This window comes from Pagrus pagrus (genome assembly GCF_965226575.1).
Source record: "Pagrus pagrus genome assembly, chromosome: 8".
Classification (NCBI taxonomy): domain Eukaryota; kingdom Metazoa; phylum Chordata; class Actinopteri; order Spariformes; family Sparidae; genus Pagrus; species Pagrus pagrus.
Genome location: NC_140192.1, coordinates 12,583,375 through 12,609,202, shown reverse-complemented (window position 1 = coordinate 12,609,202; position 25,828 = coordinate 12,583,375). Strand labels below are relative to the sequence as shown.

At 41.7% G+C, this 25,828-nt stretch overlaps 1 protein-coding gene across 1 annotated transcript in view; it reads right to left on the bottom strand.

Moving 5' to 3' along the window:
* Window positions 1-3,155, bottom strand: part of LOC311261790 (transmembrane protein 132C) — a 247,712-nt gene extending 244,557 nt beyond the window's left edge. The window contains exon 1 of the mRNA XM_084360766.1: window positions 2,227-3,155. Within this exon, the coding sequence (XP_084216892.1) occupies window positions 2,227-2,308 (82 nt within the window). The 5' untranslated portion in view covers window positions 2,309-3,155. The remainder of the gene's footprint in view (window positions 1-2,226) is intronic.
* Window positions 3,156-25,828: the final 22,673 nt, after the last annotated feature.

Below are 25,828 nucleotides of genomic sequence, written 5' to 3'. Positions count from 1 at the left end.
AGTGAGAGAAAAGGTGGTGTTTGTCTGTGGCTGGAGTCAGACATGTGGGTGGAAAGAATCTGAAGTATTACAGATGACAGCTTCAGTATGGTTACAGACGACAGCGTACACACAAAGGCAGGTGACTAAAGTCCTACGTGACTAATCGGAAACACACAGCCACTGTAAACACACACACAAGCACAAGCCAGTGAAGGTTTAAACACTTGAACTGAGGAAGATACCACACTGAACAGGGCAGAGAGAGAAGAGGGAGGGAAAGGTTGGTGTTTTGCTTTTTTAAACAGCTTTAGGTGGCTGTTATGTCATTAGAGCCGGGACTCCACAGTGCCCTATAAAAACTGTTAAACCACAGCCAAGTTGGAATGGACCTTTTCCTATACATGAGGTGGAGAGAGTGTGTGTGTGAGAGAGGCAGAGGGAGGCTGCAGGAAAAGAGAGACACTACTGGCCATCCCTAACTACCAAGGGGGGCTACTGAACAGCAGTGAAAGAGCAACGCGCACTGTCAGACAAAGGACGAAGAGAAGAGAAGAGAAGAGAAGAGAAGAGAAGAGAAGAGATGGTGACACAAGAAGAGAAGAGGAAGAGAGGGACTGTTTTGGTTGATTTCATCTGTTGGTTACTCAGCCGTTTTGTCGGCCACAGCTGTTTTCCGGCGCATCGCCCTCTCCGCTCCTCTCCGCTCTCCTGTCGGTGTGCCGTGCGCCGCCGCCACGGCGACCACCGCGCTCCATAGCGCACAACGCAGCGACTGTTAACTGCTCAGTGAGCCGTGAGTGATCGGAGCTGATTAAAAACACAGAGGCGCACAGACACAGAGTATGCACTCGCGGGAATGTGAGACTAATGCTGAAGGACTGTGGCTTGTGTGGAAAAAAAACGGAGGCGGACACACACACACACACAAAACGCGCGCGCAGACAGCTCCAAACCCGAAATATCACTCACTCCGTGTTATGCCTTTCCTTCTTCTTCGTTTATTCCTCCCGGGAGTACGTGGGTGGTGGTGTTACCCGACCTGAATTTAGAATAACTCAGGACTGATTTAGTGTTCTTGAGCAAGACAAGGATCGCCATCTGCGCACACTTTCACACTAATATAATGTAGCTTCATTTGAGCTTATGTGTTCTGTGGGGGTTTATTAAGCACAAGACAGATCCTCATTAAAGCCCTTTACAGATCTTGACCTCGCTTCTCTATTTTCTGTTTATAATGTACTTAACATCAGAGAGGCGAGAGGGCAGATGATCTTCCTTTGATTTAAAATGACCTTAAATCATTAGAGAAAAAATCCTTCAGATCATACAGAGGACTCAAGGAGCGCAGGAGGGGTCATGCGCAACCAGACAGTCACCTGTTGTCCCAAATTTAAAAAGAAAAAATAAGTTTTAGTTTTATTTTTTGCAAGAGAGTCCTCCCCGAGACCTCACACAAGCACACGGGCCGGTCAGCCGCCGATGAGCCGGGGTTCGGGTGTCTCAGATGGCACCGGTTATAGTACGCATCTGTCATCTGACGCTTCGGCTCAGTCAATTACTTATTATTCCACACGCACGCACGGATCCAAGAGGTGTCAAGGTGAATATGAGGTAATCGATCGCCATTTGGCTAAAAAAAAAAAAAAAAAAAAAAAAATGAAACTTGCTTAGTTTAAATTTCCAGAGCGGTGTTAAAGTGTTGGCAGGCACGAGCTCCAGTCTGTGGTCACCATATGGCGAACACAAGTCTGTGAGAATTTCTTGACTTCATGCAACTTGCACCAGTCTGACACTTTTTGGTGATTCATGCGGTTCTGTGGAGATGATGGGGAAGATGGTGGGAGATGTGAGTTGGCTGTCCCTCTTCTTGAAGACCGATTTCTAACATCACTCCTGTCCAAAGCGCACGTGAACGCACCAAACAAGCCACAGGAAGCATACAGACGATTGTAATACATACGATGCATTGATTACACACCAACCCAGAGTGCTATGTGACTGCAAAAAGTTGCTAAGACAGGACGGCACAACAGAAAAGGGGGGGAAAGGAATAAAAACATACTGAGAGATGGTGTGGTGTTCCTGATTTCCAGCACATAACAATAAAACGCCTTTAGTCATTGAGATTGTAATAAAATGCAAAGCTCCACAGGAACCCTTCGCTCTGACGATGTGCCACTGCTCCTGTATGAAACGAGTGTTTCAAACCGGCAACAAGTTTTCTCCTGCATTTGCATCTCTTACCTCTCCACAGGAGCAGAAGCAGCACCGTCTTCCAGAGGCAACAACCCACCGGCGCGCCTCGCTTCCTCCAGACCGTCTCCATCCCTCCTGTCGGTACAAAAAAAAAAAAAAAGGAAAAAAAAAAAAAAAGAAAACCTCCGGAACTGTTCACAAAACGGACACGGGGGGAGCTTTTAATTTATTTTTTATATCTTGTGTCTTATTCCCTTTTTCCCCAGACGGATCACTACCGCATCGGCGCCATCAATAATCTCGATGTGACCAAACTGCGCTCCCGCTGTGCTTGACCTAAGACACGGCGCAGATGAGGTTTGGAGTAAACTATAAATCCTTCTGGAGTCAGTCATAAAAAAAAAATTAAACAAAAAACAGAAACCTCCGATGGGCAATTCCGGTGCAGGCTGGCTTCTTTCTTAATCCTTCCCTCAACCCCCCCAAAAAAAGTCCGCGGTGTGTCTCCTTCCAGCCAGAACCGAGGAATGAACCCGCTCTCCCCCGTGGTGAGCGATCTCCACCGGTGCGCTCCTCTGCTTTATTTATCCAAACGGGACAGCCGGCGCTGAGGAGAGAAAGCTCACCGTCTCTCACACTTTTCTGTCTTCAAAAGTTTAAACAGACCAGCGGAGTGGACCAAGAACTCCCACAACGAATTAAAAAAGTCCACTTGACGGGCGGGCTGTGCAACAACAACACCCAAGGAAAACTCTGTCACTCACGGCTCATACATTAAATACAATCCAAATTAAATTCCTGCTCGCCCGGCAGCAGCTCCGTCCGCTCTCCTTCTTTTTTTTTTTTTTTAATTCCTTCCTCCCTGTGTCTCTCCTCCGACTATCCTCCTCTTGCTGTGCGTGTTATATGTGTGTGCGCGTCTGGGCTCAACTTGAGAGGCTGTGTACACTCGTCCGCGGGATGGAGGGAGGAGAGGAGAGAAGAGGAGAGGAGAGAGGACAGAAGAGGAGGAGGTCTGACGCTTCCACCAGCCGGCAGAGGAGAGGGAGGAGGAAGAGGAGGAGGAGGGCCAGCGGAGGCTGTGGGGCTGAGGAGGGTGTGGGGTGAGGGCGGGATTTGTGGATTTGAATGACAAGTTAAGCAGCCAATGACGGGTAGAGGAATTTATTCGGACTATTTTGGGGGAAAGTTTAAGGATTTCTTTGTTTGTTATTTATTATTTTCTAGGTAGGATTATTATTTACCTTATTTAGTTTACTTTATTGCTATCATTTATTTGCTTTCTTTTTTTTCTTCCTTTTGTTTGTTTTTTGTTTTTTCAAAATAAAAGACTAAAATACACAAAAATAAAAGCCATCGGCATTAAAAGTCAATCATTCAAAACAGAAGGACTCAAAAAGACTAAAACAGAAGTTTAGATATGACAGTTTAAGAAGCTTATTTCTCCGTGTGTGTGTGTGTGTGTGTGCGCGCGCGCGTGTGTGCACGCCTTCACGTGTTGTTTATCCTTTTCAAAGTCTCCCTCTGCATTATTCATACAAAGACACACGCTACACCTGTTCTCTCTGTAATCGATAGACGCCGACTTCGCACGAGCGCTCGCGTGGACGCACACACACACACACACACGCACACGCCACACCGCATCCGCTTCCAGTGGCGTGTGACAACTGCAAAGTGTGACAGGCCCTACTACACCAGGCACCTTGTAATAAAACTCATTCACTTTCTATTGATGGGACGCGTGCGTGCGCGCGTACATGTGTGTGTAGAACAAGCCTGAAAAGAGAGAGAGAGAGAGAGGGAGAGAGGGAGCATTAAGGTCTTCTAAGGGTCCGAGACGATATTTCATAAGGCAGCGTGCCTGGTTCCCTTTGTCAGCTAAATGTGTAAAAGCTAAAGAGATGACATTGTGACTTATTGAATTGCAAATCAGTCCGTCGGCGGAGGGATGGGAGGATTTCCGGAGATGGAGATACGTGAGCCTCTCTGTCTGTCTGCCTGTCTGTCTGACTGACTCCCCGGCCTCTGAGGGAGGCTAAGAAGGAGCGACAGCCCCCCCTAGTGTCATATTTACAGAAGAGACACATTCACAGAAGATCCATCCATCCATCCATCCTTCATGTCCTCAATTAGCAGCATATGTGATTGTCATGTCTCGCCTCAGTGCATTCATCTGTGACACATCCCATCACTCCACTCTGATTCCACCATGTGATCTCGACTCAAGCCTGCACACTCTTTTCCCACTTGCACTTTCCCCCCCATACACAATTTGCTGTGCAAATTCCAGCCTCGCCACTTCTATACCCCTCCTAGAAAGTGTAGGCGGCCGCCATCCGTCCATGTTATGGTGCAGAAGCAAATGAGTGCATTTTAAAATATTATCCTAATTTCCCCTCAATGAGTTTTCCCTCAGCCAGCTGCTGTGACTTAAGCCTGAAAGATCTTTTTTTAAACTGAACTATTCCTCTTGGGGCCCGCAACCGAAGCAAAGCATTAGTTCAGCAAGCACGGGGGGAAAAGTAATATTTGTACAAATACAGTGTCTGTATACCAATGAGGCCCCACTGGTTGTTGGAGGAAATCTGACACAGAATAAAAAAAATTGCAGATACTTCCCCATGCATCTAGGGACAAAAAAAAAACTGCATCTTTCAAAAAAATGAGCAAAAAAAAAGTCTGCTGGTAAAAATATTGAAAGCCGGCTCATGTAGACATTTGTTCTCCCAGCTTATGACCCCCAAAAACAAGAGATGCCGAGACCCAACCTTTTACTCAAGACAATTTGATAGCAAACTATTATTTTTCTTCCTCCCTTTAAGGTTTTTCCACTTGTCACTATTAGAGGAAGCCTGCAGGCAGCAAATATTCATTAGATCACAAAACAGAAGGCATTCATCACCAAGATTGCATTGTCAGTAACTCTTCAAATGCAGCCCGTAATAGATGTTATGTGATAAATGAAGAAGAATATGCTTTCTAAAAACTGGCTCTCAGTGTCATGTGGCCTGGTTCCTGTGCTTATTCACTGCCAGACTGACCACAGACACTGACCTGTTCTACTTTTGCACTTCAGTCAGGATGAGCTCCATGCAGCAAAATTCCTTAATTATAGAAGCCCCACTTTTTTCTGCATATAGGAGACTGACTTTCGCTGCACTTTGCATCCATTCCCAAGAGGAGCTATTCAAATGTGTTGCTCTCGTTTTTAAGGGCTGTTAAAGAGGTGGTTGACAGTTTGAGAACAAAAGCTAAACAGGCAAAACAGGTGAATCATGTTCTTTATTTTAAATGTAATAATAGTAATTGGCGACCGCCTACCTCAGTGACGTACCTGAAGCAGACAGCAGCTCAACAGGGTGGACAAAATTGCAACTGATTTGACAATTTCTCAATATAAAGAGGACTGTGGATTGGAGAGAAAGTCATGCTGAGTTGTTCATCAGAGGAGGAGCTTCTGCAGTTGTAGTGCTATACGTTTGAGAAAATAATATTTGTTGAAGTCAGAGATGAATATGTTACCATTATTAATGTTATTGTTATTGTGCAAAACTATAAGAACTCCAGTAAACCACACAGGACTTCTTATAGTGTAAATAAAAATGTATATATATACAAAAAGCATGACTTTTTAGTGTATTCCAAGGCAATTTATATGAACTGCAGGTTAAAGGATAAGTTCACCCAAAAATGAAAATTCTGTCATCATCAACTCACCCCCATGTTGATGGAAAGTCAGGAGAAGTTTCGTAGTCCACAAAACATTTCTGGAGCTTCACAGCAAAACAACGTCGCAGCCTTCTCCTAAACAACTGAAGCAGATGGAGACTTGTTTTAAAAACATAAAAATTAACTGAAAGGAAACATACTTTGGCTCCATGCAGCTTGCCAGCGTAATCCAAGTCTCCCGAAGCCCTGAGATCCCAAATTGATTGCAAAAATTACATCCTCAACATGTGGTCGAGCAGGTGCATCCAATTGAAACAGGGTGTGCGCTAATTCTTTTAGCTTAGCGGCTACAGTGATGATTTTTGATTTGTTTCCTGGATCTCAGGGCTTCAGGAGACTTGGATTATGCCGGATCAGCTGTATGGAGCCAATTCATGTTTCCTTTCAGTTCATTTTTACGTTTTAAAACAAGTCCCCATCTACTTCAGATGGTTAGAAGAAGAAAGTTTTGCTGTCTAACTCCTAGAATTGTTTTGTGGACTATGGAACTTGGTTAGTAGATAATGACTAAACTTTAATTTTTAGGTGAACTTATCCTTTAAGTAGGCTTCACATGCAAACAGGTGTAGAAGAGCAAATTAGGTTAGGATAGAGTAACACCAGTCAGATATCCGGCGGGTGGATTACCTCAGTATCAGCAGATATTGAATTATAAAATGGAAATGTAAACCATTGTAGACTTTTTATTTTTTGTTTCATGGATCTACTGCACATCTTGCTTCCTCAGGAAGCGCAGAGAGAATGATTCATAAAATTAAAAATCCAATTATTTGATCAGAGTTGTGTGCGTGTGTGTGCATATTTCCCCTTCTTGTTGAGTCATTCATTCATACGATTATTCTCACAGTCAAGCAAAATTTTTGAGTTTTACTCCAAAATCTGCATGACTGTAAAAGAATTATTGCAAACATGAAGGGTTAAGTGACATTTAAGAATGGGCAACAGGAAGACAGAAAGACAGACTGAGGAAACAAAACAGCTTTTTACTCCTCACCTTGACGCACGCTGAGATCTAGTCAGACTTCAGCCATGAGCAGAAACCCATCACAAGTTTAAGAACCCCTCTCTCCCATCACTGTCAGTCTGCTGCTGCGCTGTGCCGACCCTGAGGTCACGGTGGTCATCTCTGCACCCGTCTCAGCTTCTCTCCCGATGGCTTCTCAGTTCTGAGATGACCTTTGCACCGCAAGTCACTCCAATCTCCTGTCGCAGGCTGAAAACTCATCTTTGAAAGAAAATACTTCATGTCACTCGTGACCACATGTATAGCGATATACATTTCTCCTTTATGCTTCAAATTGAGGAGCATTTTTTCCAAAATTATCTTTTCATTTCTTTTTCCTAAATAATTGTCAAAAGTTGTATAAAAGTCAAAATGTTAATTTTTGACAACAGAAGGAGTCAAATCCAGATGTGTTATGGATGTTACTTTATGGGGGCCCTGAGCAGAGCTGGTCCTGACCTCCCTGGGGCCTGAAGCAAAATTCTGCTCAAGGGCCCCCCTGACCCACACAGTCACACCTGACACCCCAGTGGTACCAGTAAAACCCTTTGAAACTGTTTGCTGGGGCAGTCGAATAAGTAGACCTATACAGTGTATGGTGTTTTTCTGCTCTCTCTGTCTGAGTGACCAGAAGATAGTTTTGGAGTTGAAAACATTGACACCAGCTCTGTGTAAGTGATTGTAGAGGGCAGCCTGGTTTAGCCAGAAAACATGACAACCGTTTCTACAAACAGTGATGGAATGTAACTAAGAACATTTACTAAAGAACTGTACTTAAGTACAGTTTTGAAGTACTTGTACTGTACTTGTACTACTTTATTACCTTCCACTCCACTACATTGTGGAGGCAAGTATTGTCCTTTTAACTCCACTATGCCTACGGCAGGCTATTTGATAACTTTAGCTACTAAAGCAGATTGCATGCTGCATTGGAACCAAAGTAAAATATTTTAAATTAATGTATTTTAACAGCAATTGGAAGTAAAAAAAACACTGATTTCAATGCTCAGATACAGGCTGGATACCAGATCCAATAATCCACCAGGTCAATAATCAGGCTACCCATAGTGTAGTAAATACAGCATACTTGTAAAGTACATTTAATGCCAGAAATATATTTCAATAGGTACATTAAAGATTTCTACTCAAGTAATATTTGTATGGGTGATTTTCACTTTCGAATTGAAGTCTTTACTTCTACTCAAGTATGACTTCTGGGTACCTCTACAGAAGCACAAGTCTCCAGATCAGTGGCTCACAAACCTTTCGCCACCCAAATTTGGTAAAACTGTCTGCTTTCTTCTTTCGATTCTTTTTTCAAACCCTATACTGTACATTCTTCCAAGATCCTCCACGCCCAGTCAAACTTACTAATAATCTTACTCATATCCTTTAGCTTAGTGTCCCGCCAGCAGCAGGCCTGCAAAGTTTAGAGTGAAAGGTCCAGCTGAATAAGTATCACATTTTCAATTTCACGGTATTGTTGAACAAAGGGCATGGCCACATGAAGTTTCTACCGTCTAATTACTAAACTAAAATCATTTTAGATATAAAATGTTATCTTAGCAGTCACAGACCAACGACAGACTCATTTCTTTCCACGATAACACCCTAGTCGTGAGGTTCCATCACTAAATATTTAGTTTCCCTAAGATAACAATATTGGCGTGCAGTGGAAGAAATGTGGTTTATTGTAATGTATAAAGGCTCTAGTGGATTTCTGCAGAATCTATTTAAGAAGAGATCATTAAAGGATGTTCACATAGGCTTACAAGCTGTCTCCTTATGCTGTTAATTAGTGAAGACATTTGAGTTTTTCTTAAGTTCTAAGAAAAGAAATCGATGTTAATAACAGAGATGCATATGGGATGCAAACAGAAACTTAAGGAATTCAGGCAAACCCAATTGGCCCTACATATAGAGCTCAACCTTTGGGCTTGTATTTTTTTCACTCTTTCGCTTTCAATTTGATCGTCAGGAAAGGAGTGCTGCCGTCTCAAACAAGACACATTTATTCTCCCGGGTTTCAGTGGCACTAACACCAGGCGGTGTCTCAGCATGTGGACAGGAACATGACCCTTCAGCTCACTGAGAACTGGACAAGAAGTTGTAAATAAATTAGAATTAGAAATGCTTTTTTTATCACTTGAAAATCATTGCACTGGATCATTAAGATGACCGACAATGCACAGGACTGCTATGTGCTGCCGAGTGGACAGTTCCACAGTGCTGAAAACAAAAAGGTTGCTCATACCGCTTTTGTCCGCAGGGGCCGCCAGAATCAACAGAAACCAAAAGATCATTGTGGCTGCTCTAAGTAACCGATATATAAGGGATCCTTATCATAAATGTTTGTTTATGTTCTGTTTAAAAAATAGTGGTTGATGTATCATCGTTTTAAGGCAGTTGGTTCGCCTGCTTTTTTGAAGTAAGGTTAACTAATTAGAATTTACTGTGAGGCCGTAAACAAACAATGTGTGAATGTGAAGACGGATGTCCCAAATGTGCATTTACAGCAGATACATGTTGAATGTGTATAGAATAAACAGGAACCTACTGCACAAGTGGCTGCTAATCTGGCATGTATTCAGCAAAAAAACACTGAATAGACAGGTTTTTTTCAGCCCGTGTTGTTCCTACAGCTTTGCAAGAACACTTTTACTGTAAGCCATTTGGTTTCCATATGTTGTTCATATATAATGTACATGTACGGAAGGGTAACTTTGGATTGTAGTATCCACCATTTGACAAGTTTGCCTAAATCTTTACAGCAGTATATTATTAAATTGGATGTGACCTGATGGGAACTGAAAATGTAAATGTGATGCTCTGTGACTCTCTGCCATAGTTAGCAGTGCATTTATGGACCACTCCACCAGAGTGTATATACAGTACACTCATTAATAAGCAGTCGGGAAGGCAAGGAGAAGTGGGGAGACTGAAAGGAGAGACTCGTATAGTGATCCTTAGATACCGATCTTGGGTCAAAATGTTGTTTGTGTGCGAGCGCATGAGAGAAAGTGGTTTGTTTGCCGCAGCAGATACGGCTCTCATCGTCTCTCTCTCTGTAGCTCTCAGCACTTGAATATGAGGATGAAAGAGAGGAGAGCCATACAGATAGCTCTCCTCTCACTCGGGTCAAATAGCACTTGTAGAAATTCTGTCGACAAGTTGTTCAGACGATACCCTCCACTCTGAGGCTGGAGGAAGATGACCGCCACTGACTAACCTCCCTATTTATTCCCTCTTTCTCTCTCTCTAGTCAGAAAGCCATAGCCATCTCTTTGCTCAGTGGAGCAAACTGAATACATTTGAATCCAATTAAGGCTGGTGAAGAGAGCTGCTCAGAGTGTGCAGTCGTGTGTGTGTGGGGTGTGTGTGTTGATCACATATGATAGCTTATACCCAACCACTGTGTGAGGAACGGTGTCTGTATGGTTTTTTTTCGGCTTTTTTAGCCTCTACGCATGCGCATCTTTGTGCATGTGTGTGTTCATGTTTGTGCATGTGCGTTGCTGTTACAAGTCTTGTCACAGTGCATCGAGTCAGTCAGTGGAGGACGCCTCGCCGTCTCACTCCACCTGGTTTCTGTTGCCGTTGTAACACACAGCAAGACCACCATCAGGCGAGGTAAATCAGAGATGCGGTGTGTGTGTGTGTGTGTGTGTGTGTGTGTGTGTGTGTGTGTGTGTCTATGTCTGTGCGTAAGAGAATCAATAACTCTGTGTTGCATTACACACTGCCCTTGTTCAATTTGAAATTGGGGACAGACACAGACCTGCTCTCTTACACACACACACATACACTAGAGTATACACACACATATGCACACACACACATGCACACACACACTGCAATATGCTTTAGAAACTGAAACACACAGACAGAAATTGACCACTTCTGAAGATACCACAGATGAATACACACAGATGAAGGAGGAGCACTTTACTAAACACACACACACACTTTGCACAGTCTACATATAAGCATGAATTGTGCTATAGTGCCATCCATAAACGCATGCGCATACTGTGTTAAATATAGTCCATGTTTAGCGGCACTGTGAGTTCAGGCTGCACATACGTGAACACATCCAGATATATTCTCTATTTTCTACTTTCATATATTCTTCTCTGTCCGTCCCTCTTCCCCCTCTTCCTTTCATCTCGCTTCCACTTCACCTGCCTTCACCTTCCCCCTCTCATCGTTCTTTCAGCCAGTAATAGTCCTTTAACCTGCCTCTTTACTGGGCTTTATGGGGAGCTCTGGATGGGAAGGAATTTTACACGATTCGAACTTAGAAAAAACCCTCACGTAGTTCCTTTGAAGTAAAGTCATCTTTAAAACAATCCATTATTTGCGAAAGTGTAAAGTTTTTAAGGGCTTCGGTACCGTTCTTAATATGTAGACAAAGTACTCAAAGCTGACAGCAGGATTCACAAGAGCAAAAACACTTGAAGGTAATTACATTGAGTATCTCGGTACAATGCAATGTGCTACTGGAAATCCTTGGGTCCTGACATTCATGTGGATGATACGTAACATGCAACTGGAGAATCTGGAGGCCAGGTCAACACCTTGTGCTCTCTGTCAGTCCATTTAATGTTGTGGTTGACTGGTGTATACAGTAGGAAAACATTGTGGCTTTGGTTAAATTCACTCCGTTACTTTTGTAACTTTCCTTACCTTACTTATGTTACGTAAGGAACTTATGGTACGATATGTAATTGACATTACTGCACTACGTTAGTAAGTTAAAAGAACTCACAGTTGACGTCTGGTTTCGCACTAGACTGTCCATCCCCGACCTCCTCCCTAAACAGACTTTTCACTTTTTATACTAATTCTCCTCACTTCCTTCTTTGCAGCCTAACAACCAACGTAAATATGGGTCCTGATAAACTGCTTTCCTTTTTCATATTAATTAGGTTAGACGCAATCACATGAATGTGCAGTGCAATAGTTTCCTGAATGGCTACTGAGGAAATTGCAGTGCATTGAAATAATTGCTGCACCTCAGCAATCACTGCGGAGGGAGACAAGATAATTTCGTATTCAAACAAAGTGATAATTTGGTAAAAAAAAAAAAAAACTAAAGAAACACAATACTAGATTTACCTCTAACCTCCTGGCTATCACTACCTCTTCGTATATGCAGTGTTAGTGCCGGTCATAGTCATCATCTATAAGCAAGAGGTAATGGTTTGACAGAATTGCAGTTTCTATAAATCTGAACTGTCTTGTTCATGTGCACAGAATATTCAGAATACATGAAAGCCACATCTCAAACCTTAAACATCTCTCTTTTGTCCGAGCTTCTTCCTCGATTGGAATCAGTTTTAAAAGACTAATATTGACTTTAATGCATTCAGACGTCCCCTGAACCTCCTGCTGCTCAACCACATGTACCATATAGCCATTTGAGCGAAAGGTTAGATGTAAATGTTGCAGCCATGATGACAGCGTGGTCATCTTGTCTCTCCTGTATAGCTCCTGTCACCGCGAACACACACCAACAGCAGCCTGAGATCAATTACAGAGAAACCTCGAGCCCCTCCCCACTTCTCCTCTCCCTGTACAGATGCAATTTACTCGCCCACCGTAAATCAATGGAGACAAGTGGGGCTAATTTAGACCATTTGATGTCAATTTGGCCTTGACCCCTCCCCATCACACACACAAACCCACCCACACACACACTCTCGCACTCCACTTAATGACTAGCTGCTCTAGAGTTTATTACGCAGAACCGAGAGCCACCTCTCAGTCTCAAACACACACACACACACACACACACACACACACACACACACACACACACTTAGACTCATGAACATGCATGCGCATAAGCCCTCTTCTTCCTGTTTCATGCACGCGCTACACCACACACACACGCATACATACCATGATTCAAGCCATAACTCGTAGCCACACTGCCTGAGATTTCCATATTGGTTCTGTCAAAGACGATTTTGTTTACAGGGCCCTTTGGATGAAATAACAGCGATGGGCACTATCAATTACTGTGAGAGAGAGGGGAGGGCAGGGGACGGAGGGAGGAAAAGAGGAGGACAGGGGAGGGAGGAAAGTGGGAGAGGGTGTCGAAGATCAAGAAATGATGGGTGGAAGGCAAGGGAGGAGAAAGATTGAGAGGTGGGATGGAGAGGAGGTGGAGGGAGGTGATGGGTGGAGGGAGACGGAAGAACAGTGCCAGAATGAGAGATGGATTTATTTTCTGCTCATAAGTGGCCAAAACGGAGTCCAAGTTATCTCTGCCCTGACCAAGGACTGTGAACCAAGGTCTGGAAACTATTCAGTTGTGCACAAAAGTCACCAAAACAATCATTCAGCCTCACACACATACACATGAGCACACATCTGTGCACTCTAAGCTAGGGATGGGGCCAAATAAAACAGACAGCAAGGCATCAGTAACGTCAAAAGTTACAATCACTACATTGCCGCTCGCCACCAAAAAGCAAAAATAAACAAAAGACTGAATATGCAACCCAAATGCAGACAACACCAGGGAGCAAGGAAATCAGTTTAAGTTATTTTATTGTGGGAATCTCAAGGAGATGGAACAGACAGGAGCAGGTCCAGGGTAGGGCGTTCTGGGCGGTTCCTGATGGTTGGTTTGGGTCCAAAGAGGTTGTGGCAGGCAGATGGATTATGAGCAGGCTTGAGTGGCGAGGAGGGTTGGCAGGGCCGGAGTCAGAAGAGCAGGACTGCGAGCAGATGGAAAACACAGTTAATTCAGGCAAAATTCAACGGGCACAAGAGAACTCACAAGTTTACGAGGCTGGTATGTGGTAGCACTGACTGGAGAGCAACAACGCACTGGCAGGGTGGAGATCACTGGGCAGAGTATTTGAAGAGGACTTCATTATGAAGATGAACTGCAGCTGGTGGCTCCTCCCTGACTCCGGCACACCTGCAGACAGCCAACATAACAACACAGCAGCCGATGTAACACTCAATGCATGAGATGGGGTATAAATTGGGGGTTTGATGAGGTAAGATAAGTACGAAGGGGTGAGCCCATTTACAATTTTGTAAATCATCAGAAGCACCAGTCTGATCTGGTTTGGATAGGGAGCCAATGAAGGGAAGATAAAATGGGTGTAATATCATCAGAATTTCTAGTTTTAAAAATTCTAGCTACAGCGTTCTGAAATATTTGATACTTTCAGCATCAGTATGTGGCAGGCTTGACAACAAAACGTTAGATTATTCAAGGCTGGCTGAAAGAAAGGTGTGATTTAGGCTCTCTGCGTCAGCCAAAAACAGAAATGACCTGTTGTACGGTAGGAAAAAAAATCTGCGTTGGGGATTTCTTAAATGTTTATCAACAGAGAGAATAGAATCAAACTTTACACCAAAATTATTGGCTGTCAAACTTAACTTGAAGCTTTGGTCACACTTCATTTTTTACAGAAGTCCTGAGAGGCAAGAGACATCTGTTCAGTCTGATCTAAATTGTTTTTTCCCGTGTGTTTATGACTTAATGGGAAAAAAAAGTTTTGCAGGGAAAATGTCTGTTAAGTTTCTGTTTTTCACCTGTGAAAGAAAAGTTTTTCCAGGTAAAGAAAAGTTTGTCATGTTTTCTTCCAAATGAAAATACATTTCTAGCAACACACACTACTCGTGTTTAGAGTGCATGAAACTCACCCTGAGGAAAACATGAATGCTTTTGGTCCTATAACGTCAAGTAACGGTGTACCTCAGCCTCTCATGGCTGAAATGAGTATTACAACAACAAACATGTCTGTTTCACAGATAAAAAATTAATAACTACAACATTAACTACACCTGCAATCAGGCTTAGAAGATGGATCACCAGAATTTGTTTGTCTTATCCTCACTCTCAGGGCTTCCGTAGATTTTCCTCCGAATGAAGTATGAACCTCAGCAAGTTTTGCCAGGCAAAAGGAGGCCTATACCCAACTTCAGAATGAATTGTTGTGAAAATGACATAACATAACAGTAAAGATAATAGTGAGGGAGATGTCAGTAAATCTTGTGCTGCATTCCAGACAACTCAGAACTCGGAAATCCTGACCTCTCACTAGAAAATGTTCAATTGAACGCCACTCGAAGTTGGAATTTCTACTTGTAAACTTAGGACACATCTACTCTGACTTCACAAGTAAGCAGTTGTCTGACGGCACACATCGAAGGCCGCAGCTATTGCTGCTGATGGTTCAGTTGTGTGTACACTTACCAAAGAAGCATCACTTTGTTACGGTCAGCCAAGTTTTATGTGTACTGTTGGCCTCTTGCACCTGCAACAAAATTCCGACCTTCAACGTTTTGAACGCAGCATCAGTCTGTACACTCCCACATAGTACTGAGAAGAGGCCTAAATAGGCTAAGATAAATAACAGCACCTGTGGGAGTTTAATATCAGTGTGGAGCATTTTAAGTATCTAATGAGGGTCTGTACTGAGGCGACCCGTCACACTATTTGACTGGACACCAAAGCCTTGACCTTTTCCATGGAGGTCTCAAACCACCAGGCTGCCCCTCTGACTTGAATGCCAGCGAAGTTCAGATGCACCGAGCTTTACTCTCTGCATTTCGGTTGTTTCAGATTTTGACACCAGATTTTGACGGTGCCACGGAGAGGCAGAGCGGTGTGCCACTATGAGAAGCTTTTCACCACTTCAATGAACAATCCCTCCAGATTCAGGATATCGTTTTACAGATATTTCTGTGCTTAAAGTCTCAGAAAACGCTCAGGGGCCCTGCTGTCTGCAAATGTTGATATTCACCATGAACCCTGTGGGTGTTTGATTTCAATCTGTGTCTGCCTGTCTTTATTCTAGTCTGTCTGTCTGCCCAGCCGTGTGGATATGTTTGTGTGTGTGTGCATGTTAGACCCAAGAAAGTGCGATTGTTGGACAAAAGATTCAGTGCAGATTGTGGATGAGGTTCCTGATGGTTACTCAGATTCTTCCACCCTCCAAACACACACACACTTTTCCTCCCTATGTCTGTTTTCATTATATCATGTTATTATATACAGTAATGACATATGATATATTCCAAGTGTGTGTGTCTTCCTCAATCATGTTTATGTCGGAATGAATGAAAACCCCAAACACGAGTTTCCAGAATCAGTCTTTTTAATGTTGCCGTCCTCATCTGTAAATATGCAAGTCAAAAACATTCACCACTTAAGTTCTGTCATTGTTTGATTCAAAAAGGACTTACTCACTTAAAATATATATTCAATATATCTCCTTCATTTGCCTGTAATTCCAACAAAAAAGAAAAAAAGTATGTTTTGCTTATTATTACGTTGTTCACTTAACAAAAATAAACTGCAGTAAACACAAATCTTGAGTTATGCGTTGTAATAAAGTTGAGTGGTGCATCTCTATGGAGGACAAAAATAAAGAAATAGCTCAATACACAAATAAATATGAAATTGAATACACCTAAAATAGCGCTAAAAAAATTAGGCATTAATTTATTTATAAAATGACACAGAAATTGATATTTCTGTTATAATTTGCTATATTAATATTTATTCCCCAATTTATTTACTTTCCTCTTTTGTTTTAAAAATAAATAAATAGGAGAATTAAGACTACGTCTAAAGAAAAACACAAGCAAATTAAAACAGAAATATTAATTTATGCCACATTTTATAAATCAATCAGTGGCTACCTTTACTTTTAACATATAATGCATTTATTGAGCAAGGGTTTTTTTTATTTTCATATTTATTTTTGATTTTGGAAGCTTCAATCCTCCACACATCACTTGCTCTCAGCACAATAATATTAATAGCATCCTCTGGTGTGTGATCCACTATTATAAGGGTTCGATTTGACAAATTTCCATTTTTTTCATGTTGGTGTCATGTTTCGTTTTTAAAGACTTTAAGACAGCTGAAGTCATTTTTTGCTTCACCAGTTTGCGTTGGTCTTCACACTACGAATGACTCAGTTTTAAACACGTCATTTCACGTAGATAGTACAATAGATTGACAGTTGTCTCTTTCCATGAGACATCTACACAAACTCTTCCTACATGTGACTGGAAGAAGACGTTGTGGGTGTTTGCTGATGATTTTTCGACTGAGAAAACGTGGCAGAAATAAGCCAGTTGCACGTTGTCATGCGTCATTGTATGTCCAATGTCAGTTTTGAATCCTTTTTGACAAGCTTCAGGCGTTTGGAGGTAGTGAATCGTGATCGCCTGAGTGTTGCTGATCACTGTGTGTCTGAAGGAGCTCAAATTAATGCTCAGGTGGTTGTTTCAAAACTGAAAATTTATGTTGAAACCTTAACTTGAATTCTGGCTGTGCAACGATACTGAAGACAACAACAAAAAACTGCAGTTTAAGCTTGTTCTGTATGAATAAAGGTGGAGTTTCTACCTGCTAAAGTAAAATTACTGTTATAATGATAGTTTCCTCTGAGTGTTAATAGATTGTTCATAAACACACACGGTTACCAAAAAAAACAAAACGTATCAACGAATCGAATCACACATTTGAAAAGGGACTCAGGGACAAACCCAGAAATGAGTCTGAGAGAGACATATCACACATTTCAACATATCACAGACGTACACATTCAGCTAGACAGCTTTCACTTATCCAAACACGCACACACACACACGCAAGCACACACACACACACACACACACACACGCAAGCACACACACACACACACACACACACACACACACACACACACACACACACACACACACACACACACAGAGTGTCCTGTGCTGGATAGCGATTCAAACAAACATCCAATTTACTGGGAAGATTACCCAGGGGGCCTCGCTGTTTGCCACCTGAGAGGGGATGGGAGGTGACTCATCAGGAAGATGCTAATATCAATTTTTTACACACACACACACACACATGGCCAGTAAATATTAATTCTCAACAGAAACCCACTGCGACTGGCAACTTAATTACACTCATTTCACTGTGATTGTCCCCCACAGGAGCATAAACACACACACACACACACACACACACACACATACACACACACACACACGCTCAGCTGAGACAATTTGGCCCTAACCCTCCGAATTAAGGATATTGTCATATTGGATCATTTCCCCTGTGTGTGTGTGTGTGTGTGTGTGTGTGTGTGTGTGTGAGAGAGATGGGAACCAAACGCTGCAATTAGTAGCTGCAGCAACACAATGTTACCCTAACATTTATTTTTGTTTCTGTTTGCATTAATTCATGTCATATTTTACAAATGTAAGTTATGTTTTCCTCTACAATGATGTACATTGACTCACTGCTACACTGACAATAGATGTATTAAACTGCTGCAGCTCTCACAGAATGATAATGTACCGTATAACTGAGAAACCCTGAAAAAAATACTAAAAAGGTGAGCAAACTTAGAAAAGCTTAATTTAAAGTCAGTAGAGAATAATGGCGAGGACCATTGCAGGGAAATTACTACCAACTTGTATTAAGTTCCAACTTCAATTATTTAAATCGTTAATGACTAGTTTGGCTGAAAATCCCCTTAAAGTTCCTCTTAAGGGATAACCAGATTCTCTTTAAAAGGTATTTTCTGAGCTTCACTTATATGAAGTGTTGAAATTTACAATAATCTTCTACTTTTACCTCATTTGTATCCACAGTTTGGCATAACTCTGAATCACAACAACTATCTCAAAGGGCTTCACAGGCCCACATTCAAAAGGGAAAACAAACAAAACACACACAAAAAAAAAACATCTGAAAAAAGTTGCAAGTGGGCAAATAAAAAACAGAAATGACAACGAAGCATAACACTCAATGCTGAGGTGATTTGGTTGTTGGTAGACGGTATAGCACCAAGACTTAGTTTTAATTCCTTTTGGGGTAACAACATCATTACTCCTGTACTACCTGTGCTGTGAACGTATATAAAACAAGTGGTTAAGGTTAGGAAATGATCATAGTTGCATTAATGTCTTCATGACAGTAGCTACTCACCCATCCACCACTCCAGTGTCCACACACCAATTTCTGGACATTGGCAGTGGATGTAAATTCTGCACTTCCTGTATGAATGTAATTTCTAGATTACCAAAGCCGTTCTTCGTAAGGCTGCGAACAGACCAAAAAAAGTGGAGATTGCACCAATAATGCTGTTTTGCAGCCATGGTAAATATGTCTTCTAGGAGAAAAGAAGAAAGATTATATAAAACAATGTGTCAGAAAAGAAGCGATTCATACACTCCTGCCATGCGCAATCTGCAAGTATAAAGGACATTATACATAGTCCTAAGGGTGATTTAGAAATATGTAAGAGCTCTGCCGATTGTATTGTGTTAAACATGTAATGATTTTGTCATGATTGCAATGAAGTAATGAAGTCAAAACATAATAAAAATAAGAAAGACTTAAGATCAAAAGGAATAAATTAATCAGTTAACAATGACAGTGCAAAGATATCAGCAGACCATTAGTCATTGAGTGGAGGGACGCACTAAGATGACCTTATAAGGACATAAACGAAGTCCCTGTCTGGAGCACTGTGCACATACATTACTGAAGTATGATGTGCTCAGAGTCTAAGAGATGTGAAGGGGGGGCAGTCAAAATAGTATAGAACCACGGAGAGATTGTAACCATGACAATGAAGGTCCTGCAACCTTAATGAAGTCATTACCCAAACCACAATGTTTTCCTAAACCTAACCAAACCTAAAGAGACAAATGATGTCGTCCTGCTCTTAGGGGCATCAGATCTGAAACTTGCTAGTCACCAGAATGTAATATTGACAGTTAAACCATCTATATGTTCAGATTTGTAGGTGTCATAGGCTACGTATTCTTACTGACATTTCTAAAATATGTGTCATATCACCTTCAAATACATTTTTTATGAGCTGATATTAATAGTAATAGTAAAATTTCTGATTGAAAGTCAGGAAATCTCTAACCGACCAAGGCAGGTATTTCAAACCAAAGCGTGATCTTTTCCAAACCCCAACCAAGTGTTTTTTATGCCTAAACCTAACCAGAGCATAGGCACAGCCTTGTCAAAACATACAATTTAAAATTGAACCTAAAGAAACGTGAAGTTGTAACATAACAAAATGTTACGTTTCAACATATCACTTGAAGCTATGGACAAATGACACATGTTGTTGTTAAACCTGGAGGTTTGACTTGTTTTGATGTAAGTGAAGCACACCAGTGTCCAGGACAGCAATATCAGCACCGATAACAGTCTAGAGGAAAGTAAAGTTGTGATGATTGCCATTGGCAGGAAGCAAAGTTTGAGAGTGCCTCTTATTCAAAATGAATGCCATTTTTGGTCTCCTATTTATACACGATGCAATAGATTGCTACCGATTCTGTGAAATTGTTGAAAAGTGGTGCAAAACGGTGACGGTTTAAAAACAAGCCTGTGCTGTTTGATGCAGAGGGCTGGTATGTTTTTCAGTTTACTTCTGTGCTAGAAGTTTCACTGTGTTATTGTTCATTATACACTGGGTGTAAGGTTATTGAGATTTTTTGGAGGTTTCGGTTTGATGTTTTGTATAAAGTATTTCTGGACTATTTGGATCCAAAGATGGAAAATAAGAAAAGGGAATAAGACAGACGGATGAAGTTACAAAGTAATCAAACAGCATAAAGGCAGAGGGACAAGGAGACAGAGAGAGATGGAGGTATATAGAAAGAGAAAGCGGCAGACAGGCAGATGGAGAGAAGAGCGAGCAAATAAGAGAGAGTTAGCGATGGATGGGTGCTGTGATAGCAGTGAAAGTGAGCAGGACAGCAGTTGTTCTGAGCTGCTTGTTTGGACAGATGGCTGTCTGTGTGCTAATTACAGACTGAGTGCTTGACACTGTGAACACAATCAAAGAGGAAACTAGCTTTATTTGTTCAGCTTCACCCACACATAGCCGCACACACAGAAAAGAGACAGTCACACACACGCCAAACACCAATGAAAACAGTTTGCCAATGCCACAAAGAGGCATGGGCAAACAGACACAGAAACACACAATTATACACACAGCGGGGCACAAAGAGAGACCTGCAAAGAGGCAACGCTCCGTATATGCATCCAGAAATGCACAATGCAAATGAGTAGTGATGCTGGAGGACAACCAGATCACACAGACCTTCTCTTGTGTAATTTCTGCTTTGAATTGTTATCTGAAGCATCTGAACTGTTAAAATCATGTTCACCCTCTTCTATTTACCTCCTTTTACCTTCTGTTAATGCAGCGTCTGCTCTTCATTTCATCTGCATGCTGCGAAAAAACAGCTTGGCAACACTGGCTGACTCACAGGAAGCATCTGCTTTTTACTTAACTATATTTCAGCACAGGTTAAATACACTATAAGAAGCCTGAAGTTTCATCAGCTGTCCAAAGAGAATCAGACATTTAAATTACCAATCTCTGAAGGACGCTGCATCTCCTACACAGCAACTTCAAAATAAAAGTACACAACAAAGTGTCACATACACAGCATACTATACACACTGAACACACATTAACATGCTGATGGTTGACTCAATCAATGTCTGCCTTATACATCCCTATCCATTCTGTTGATCATTGTTTGCAGCCAACAGATTTTGCAGACGTCATTGGAAGACGTCAGTATATTTTAAAAAGCGCGATGGATATGTGAATGCATTAAACATGAACTGGGACCAGCATTCATTGGCTGGTCCCAGCTCTGTTTAATTTTCTAGAAAAGGATCTATCGAGGTTTTTAGAAACAAGATGATAGTGACACGGAGATGATGCCCCTGTCTCCGTACAGCTGTCCTTTCTGAAGCATGTGTAATCAGTGGACAGGTCCTGAAAGAGGACATCTGTTCAGTTTGGCCCATTTAGATGAGCTGCTGGGATCAATCACCGGCACATTATATCCGATTGACATGAATGTTTAATTTTGTTTGACTTGATTTTTTCTCTATAAAGCTGCTGCAAGTGTTGTAGCCGTTTCAGCTAACTTCCTGGCCGTTTAGCACTTAGCAGTCTTCTCCCTCCTCCGGTGAACCGGTGGAATTGATTTGGATTTATCTGTTCACTCTATATACCAGTGATTACTGTTGGGATATAGAGCTATTCAACACTTATTTCAAAAAGGAAATAACGCTTAAAGCAGCTTTAATATAGCACAGCAACAATCAATCGCAACAACAGACCGACCAGTGGACACTTCTACCTGGAAATACAGACTTGACGCACAGGCATTAATAATGGCTCCTTTCATTAAAATAATCTTCCGGCAGGTTTTTTTCAGGGAAAAAGGCACTAAAAATAACCACAGCCAGACAGCAGCAGTACGATTGGGAAATCTTATAAAGAAGCACTTTACACCCCATAAGACCCACAACCGATTGTATTATAAGTATATTCCCATTTGGCCTATTAAACGAAACTGATATCCTTGATCCACGCCAGCAGGACTTCAACAACCGTAACGTAAATTGGCAAGAGAGCAGAAAGATAAGATCACGCTCTCCCACTTGAATGTTCCACCGCAGACTGTGAGCACTAAGATGACGATGAAGAACCGTAGCCGTCTCAAGAGGCTGTGAAAATGATTGGCAGCTCTAACTGTCAAGAGAAGTATTGATTATTAATCATGGAACCATCTCTTCTCATTGAAAAACAGGGTCGTTCCAGGTTTATTTGATAAGCTGTCAATAAGCCACCCACCCCTGGTTCACTCACACAGGTGTTTTTAGTTATGGTTAATTTAACTTCTGCTCAGGTTAAAGCTGAGCTGAGGATTTGAAGAGGAGGGCAAATAGATTTTTTTTTGGTACAGACACTTGATATTGTTGTTTGAGGTTTAAAAGGACCCTAAAACATGCATATAGTATGTTCTTCCTTGCATCTTTCCTCTCACTCTTCCCTCTGCCTCTATCGCAATCTCACTTCCTCTCTCCTTTTCCCCCGGGCTCCCCCATTTCTTACTCCTCCCCCCTCTCCTTCCAAGGCCAAGCTTGTTGCATTTGCAAAGCACAACACACATTCCCACATCCCTCCACGGCTCAGTCACCTCCAAGCAGCCTCATTAGCAGGAAACATAACGAGCGGGACGTTAACAAGCTTAACGAGGGCCTAACGAGGTGTTGGTGTCTGTCGTTACCGCGGCGCCTGGTCACACCTCGTCAGGCAGCAACAGAAAACAAGGTGCCAGGCGCCAGATGTTCTGTTAGTTTTTTATTTTTGTTTGCTTATTCGTTTCTCACCTGGAATTTAGATAATTGAAATGAGAGTGATTTGAAAAGTTGGTTGAAATGCGAATTCGTTTTTGAGCGGTTGTTCTTTAATTTTTCTGTGCACTCGCACATTTCGAGCCTATTCGATTTAAGTGTGAGAATCAAAATGGCACTGTCAGACTGATTTTGACTGGTTTGGTTTTATTGGAAGAGAAAAATTGTTTATGCTTCCAAGTGAGCTATTACAATTCCAAAAGGAAAGTAATCACAGGATATTAAATTATCAACAGGAACTAGATAGTCATTGCCAGATGTTAAGCACATTATTATCTAAATATATAAACGCAAAACAAGGATTCAACAAAAGTCAAATAGTAAAGGTGCACTATGTAAGAAATGGCCACATGTACACACACAAACCATTATTACGATTAACACTTATTTATTATGCACCTATTAAACCTATTACAATGACCTTCATATAGAGCGACACCAAATGTGTATAATATTTTTACATAAGCTAAATATATTTGGGAAAGTATCAACTTATTTCAAGTCAAAAGTCACAAATCATTACAGTTTCTTTTAAAGTCAAGATGTGAGTTTTTTATGAGTTTGCTGAGTCCAGTCATCATCATATACAGGAACAGAAGTCAACAAGGACTGACTGACTTGTCTGCACTGCTTTGAAAATGAGAGCTTTTTCCACCTGTTCTATATTTAAGTGTTTGTGTTGTGTGTGTTTGTGTTTGTGTGTGTTTAATGTATAGTGGTGTCTGGGCCCCAGCTTTCTCTGCCATCTGCCATCCTGCCTTGGCGACAAAGCAGGGTCGCTACCAATACATTCCTCTGCTGTCTCGCTCTCTCTCTGAGACAAATCTGGATTTGGGGATAGAGGCAAAAAGTCATCGTCAACTTTTGCCCTTTTCGGTGTATTGTAATAAAAGGACACACATAAATGAATATTTATTATCAATTATGTAACCAGGAATTACATCATTGATTCCATATGTTCAGTACTGATAGATACAGGCACCTATTGAAAAATATTCCACCCCCTCACTCGTCTTATACCATCGTCATTGATTGTATAACAGTTTGTCTTGTTGGGGTTACTTTGGCTCATCTAGATATTCAGCGTCTTGGCTATATTTTCCGTGTGACACATGCGGTCCTCAGCAAAAATAGACCATGAAAATGATCTGTCGATAGTCATATTGACATTCCACCAGCAACCGTACACCTTTCATTTCAGTTTCCTCTATCAGGTACAGTAGCACTTTACAATGAGTGTAGATATAATACAACTTTTCAACTTTCTCCCCTCTGAGTGTTTCCCTGTGCTATTACTGTTGGCAACATAGCCTGGCAACTGTCCAAAGCAAAAAACAACCAAAAGAATCCCAATCTTACCTAGAAACCCTGATCTCAGTGCTCTGAAAAGGCAGAGTAAAACACCTGGTTGTTTTAATAAGATATTTTGTTACCTACTGATCTAGAAGAAAGAAAGTCTCAATGGCAAGAGGAAACACATATCAATAGGGGAACAAACCTTGACACTACACCAGTGCTCTCCATCAATTGAATGCCTGCCCGTTCACTGTGCGGAGTGGCTGAGACAGAGACACCATTCACCATATTACAAGACAATGTACCATCAATGGTCTGGAAACAGATATTTTAAGGTAAAAAAAATGTTGCCTTGAATTAAAATATTAAAAGAAACCGTGCATGTATTAAATAGTTTCTTTCTAGTGTAGCCGCATTAGAGATATGTTAGCATATCATGTTTGCTGCTGTGCTTCTGCGTCCATCATTTAAGCAACATATTTCAGAAGGGCTTCATTTCTGTTTCCTTGATTGCTTTTTCAAAGAAGTTGGGTATGATAAAACTTTTCTGCCAATACATACAGGAACTTCTTCGTCTTTATTATTTGCTTTTGTTTTTTAGTGTGTGTTTACTGAAGTAAGACAGACCGTTCTGTCATCTGCCTGACTTCGCGACACGCTCGCCGCTGACAAGGCCGCTAGCCTGGCTCAGACTGAGACGTTAATCCTTCAGTAAGAGCCGTTAAACCGCCACTGCTGCATCAGGCAAGCTGCCACCTGAAGCCAACTGGACCGTCTCATGTCACACACATGCACACACACACACACACACACACACACACACACACACACACACACACACACACACACACACACACACACACACGCACACGCACACACACACACACAATCAGAGATATGCATCATATAGAAAGACAAACGAACATACTGCCATTTCTTTATCATCTTGTCTCCTTTGCCTCTTAGTGTTTGGGTTTATCTGTCTCCTGTTGATGCATACACACAGAATCAGCCACATGAAATGTATTTATGTGTGTGTGTGTGTGTGTGTGTGTGTGTGTGAGAGAGAGAGAGAGAGAGCGAGAGAGAGAGAGAGAGAGAAAGAGAGAGAGAGAAATAGAGCAGAACAGAGTTCACGGTATGCTGTTTTACTTTTTCCTCGTTTTTTGTGCGATAAAAACACCCATGAGGGAACGCACTCTCCATCCTAATTGTGTGTGAGTGTGAGTGTGTGCATGTGCGTGCGTGTGCATGAGGGCACTTTAAAGAGACACAGAGAGAGAACGACAAACAAATAGAGGGGTATAGGGGTGAGATTAGGGGAATAAGGGCTTACCTGTTTGTATTTATTCATTTAGGCACACACACACACAAACACACGC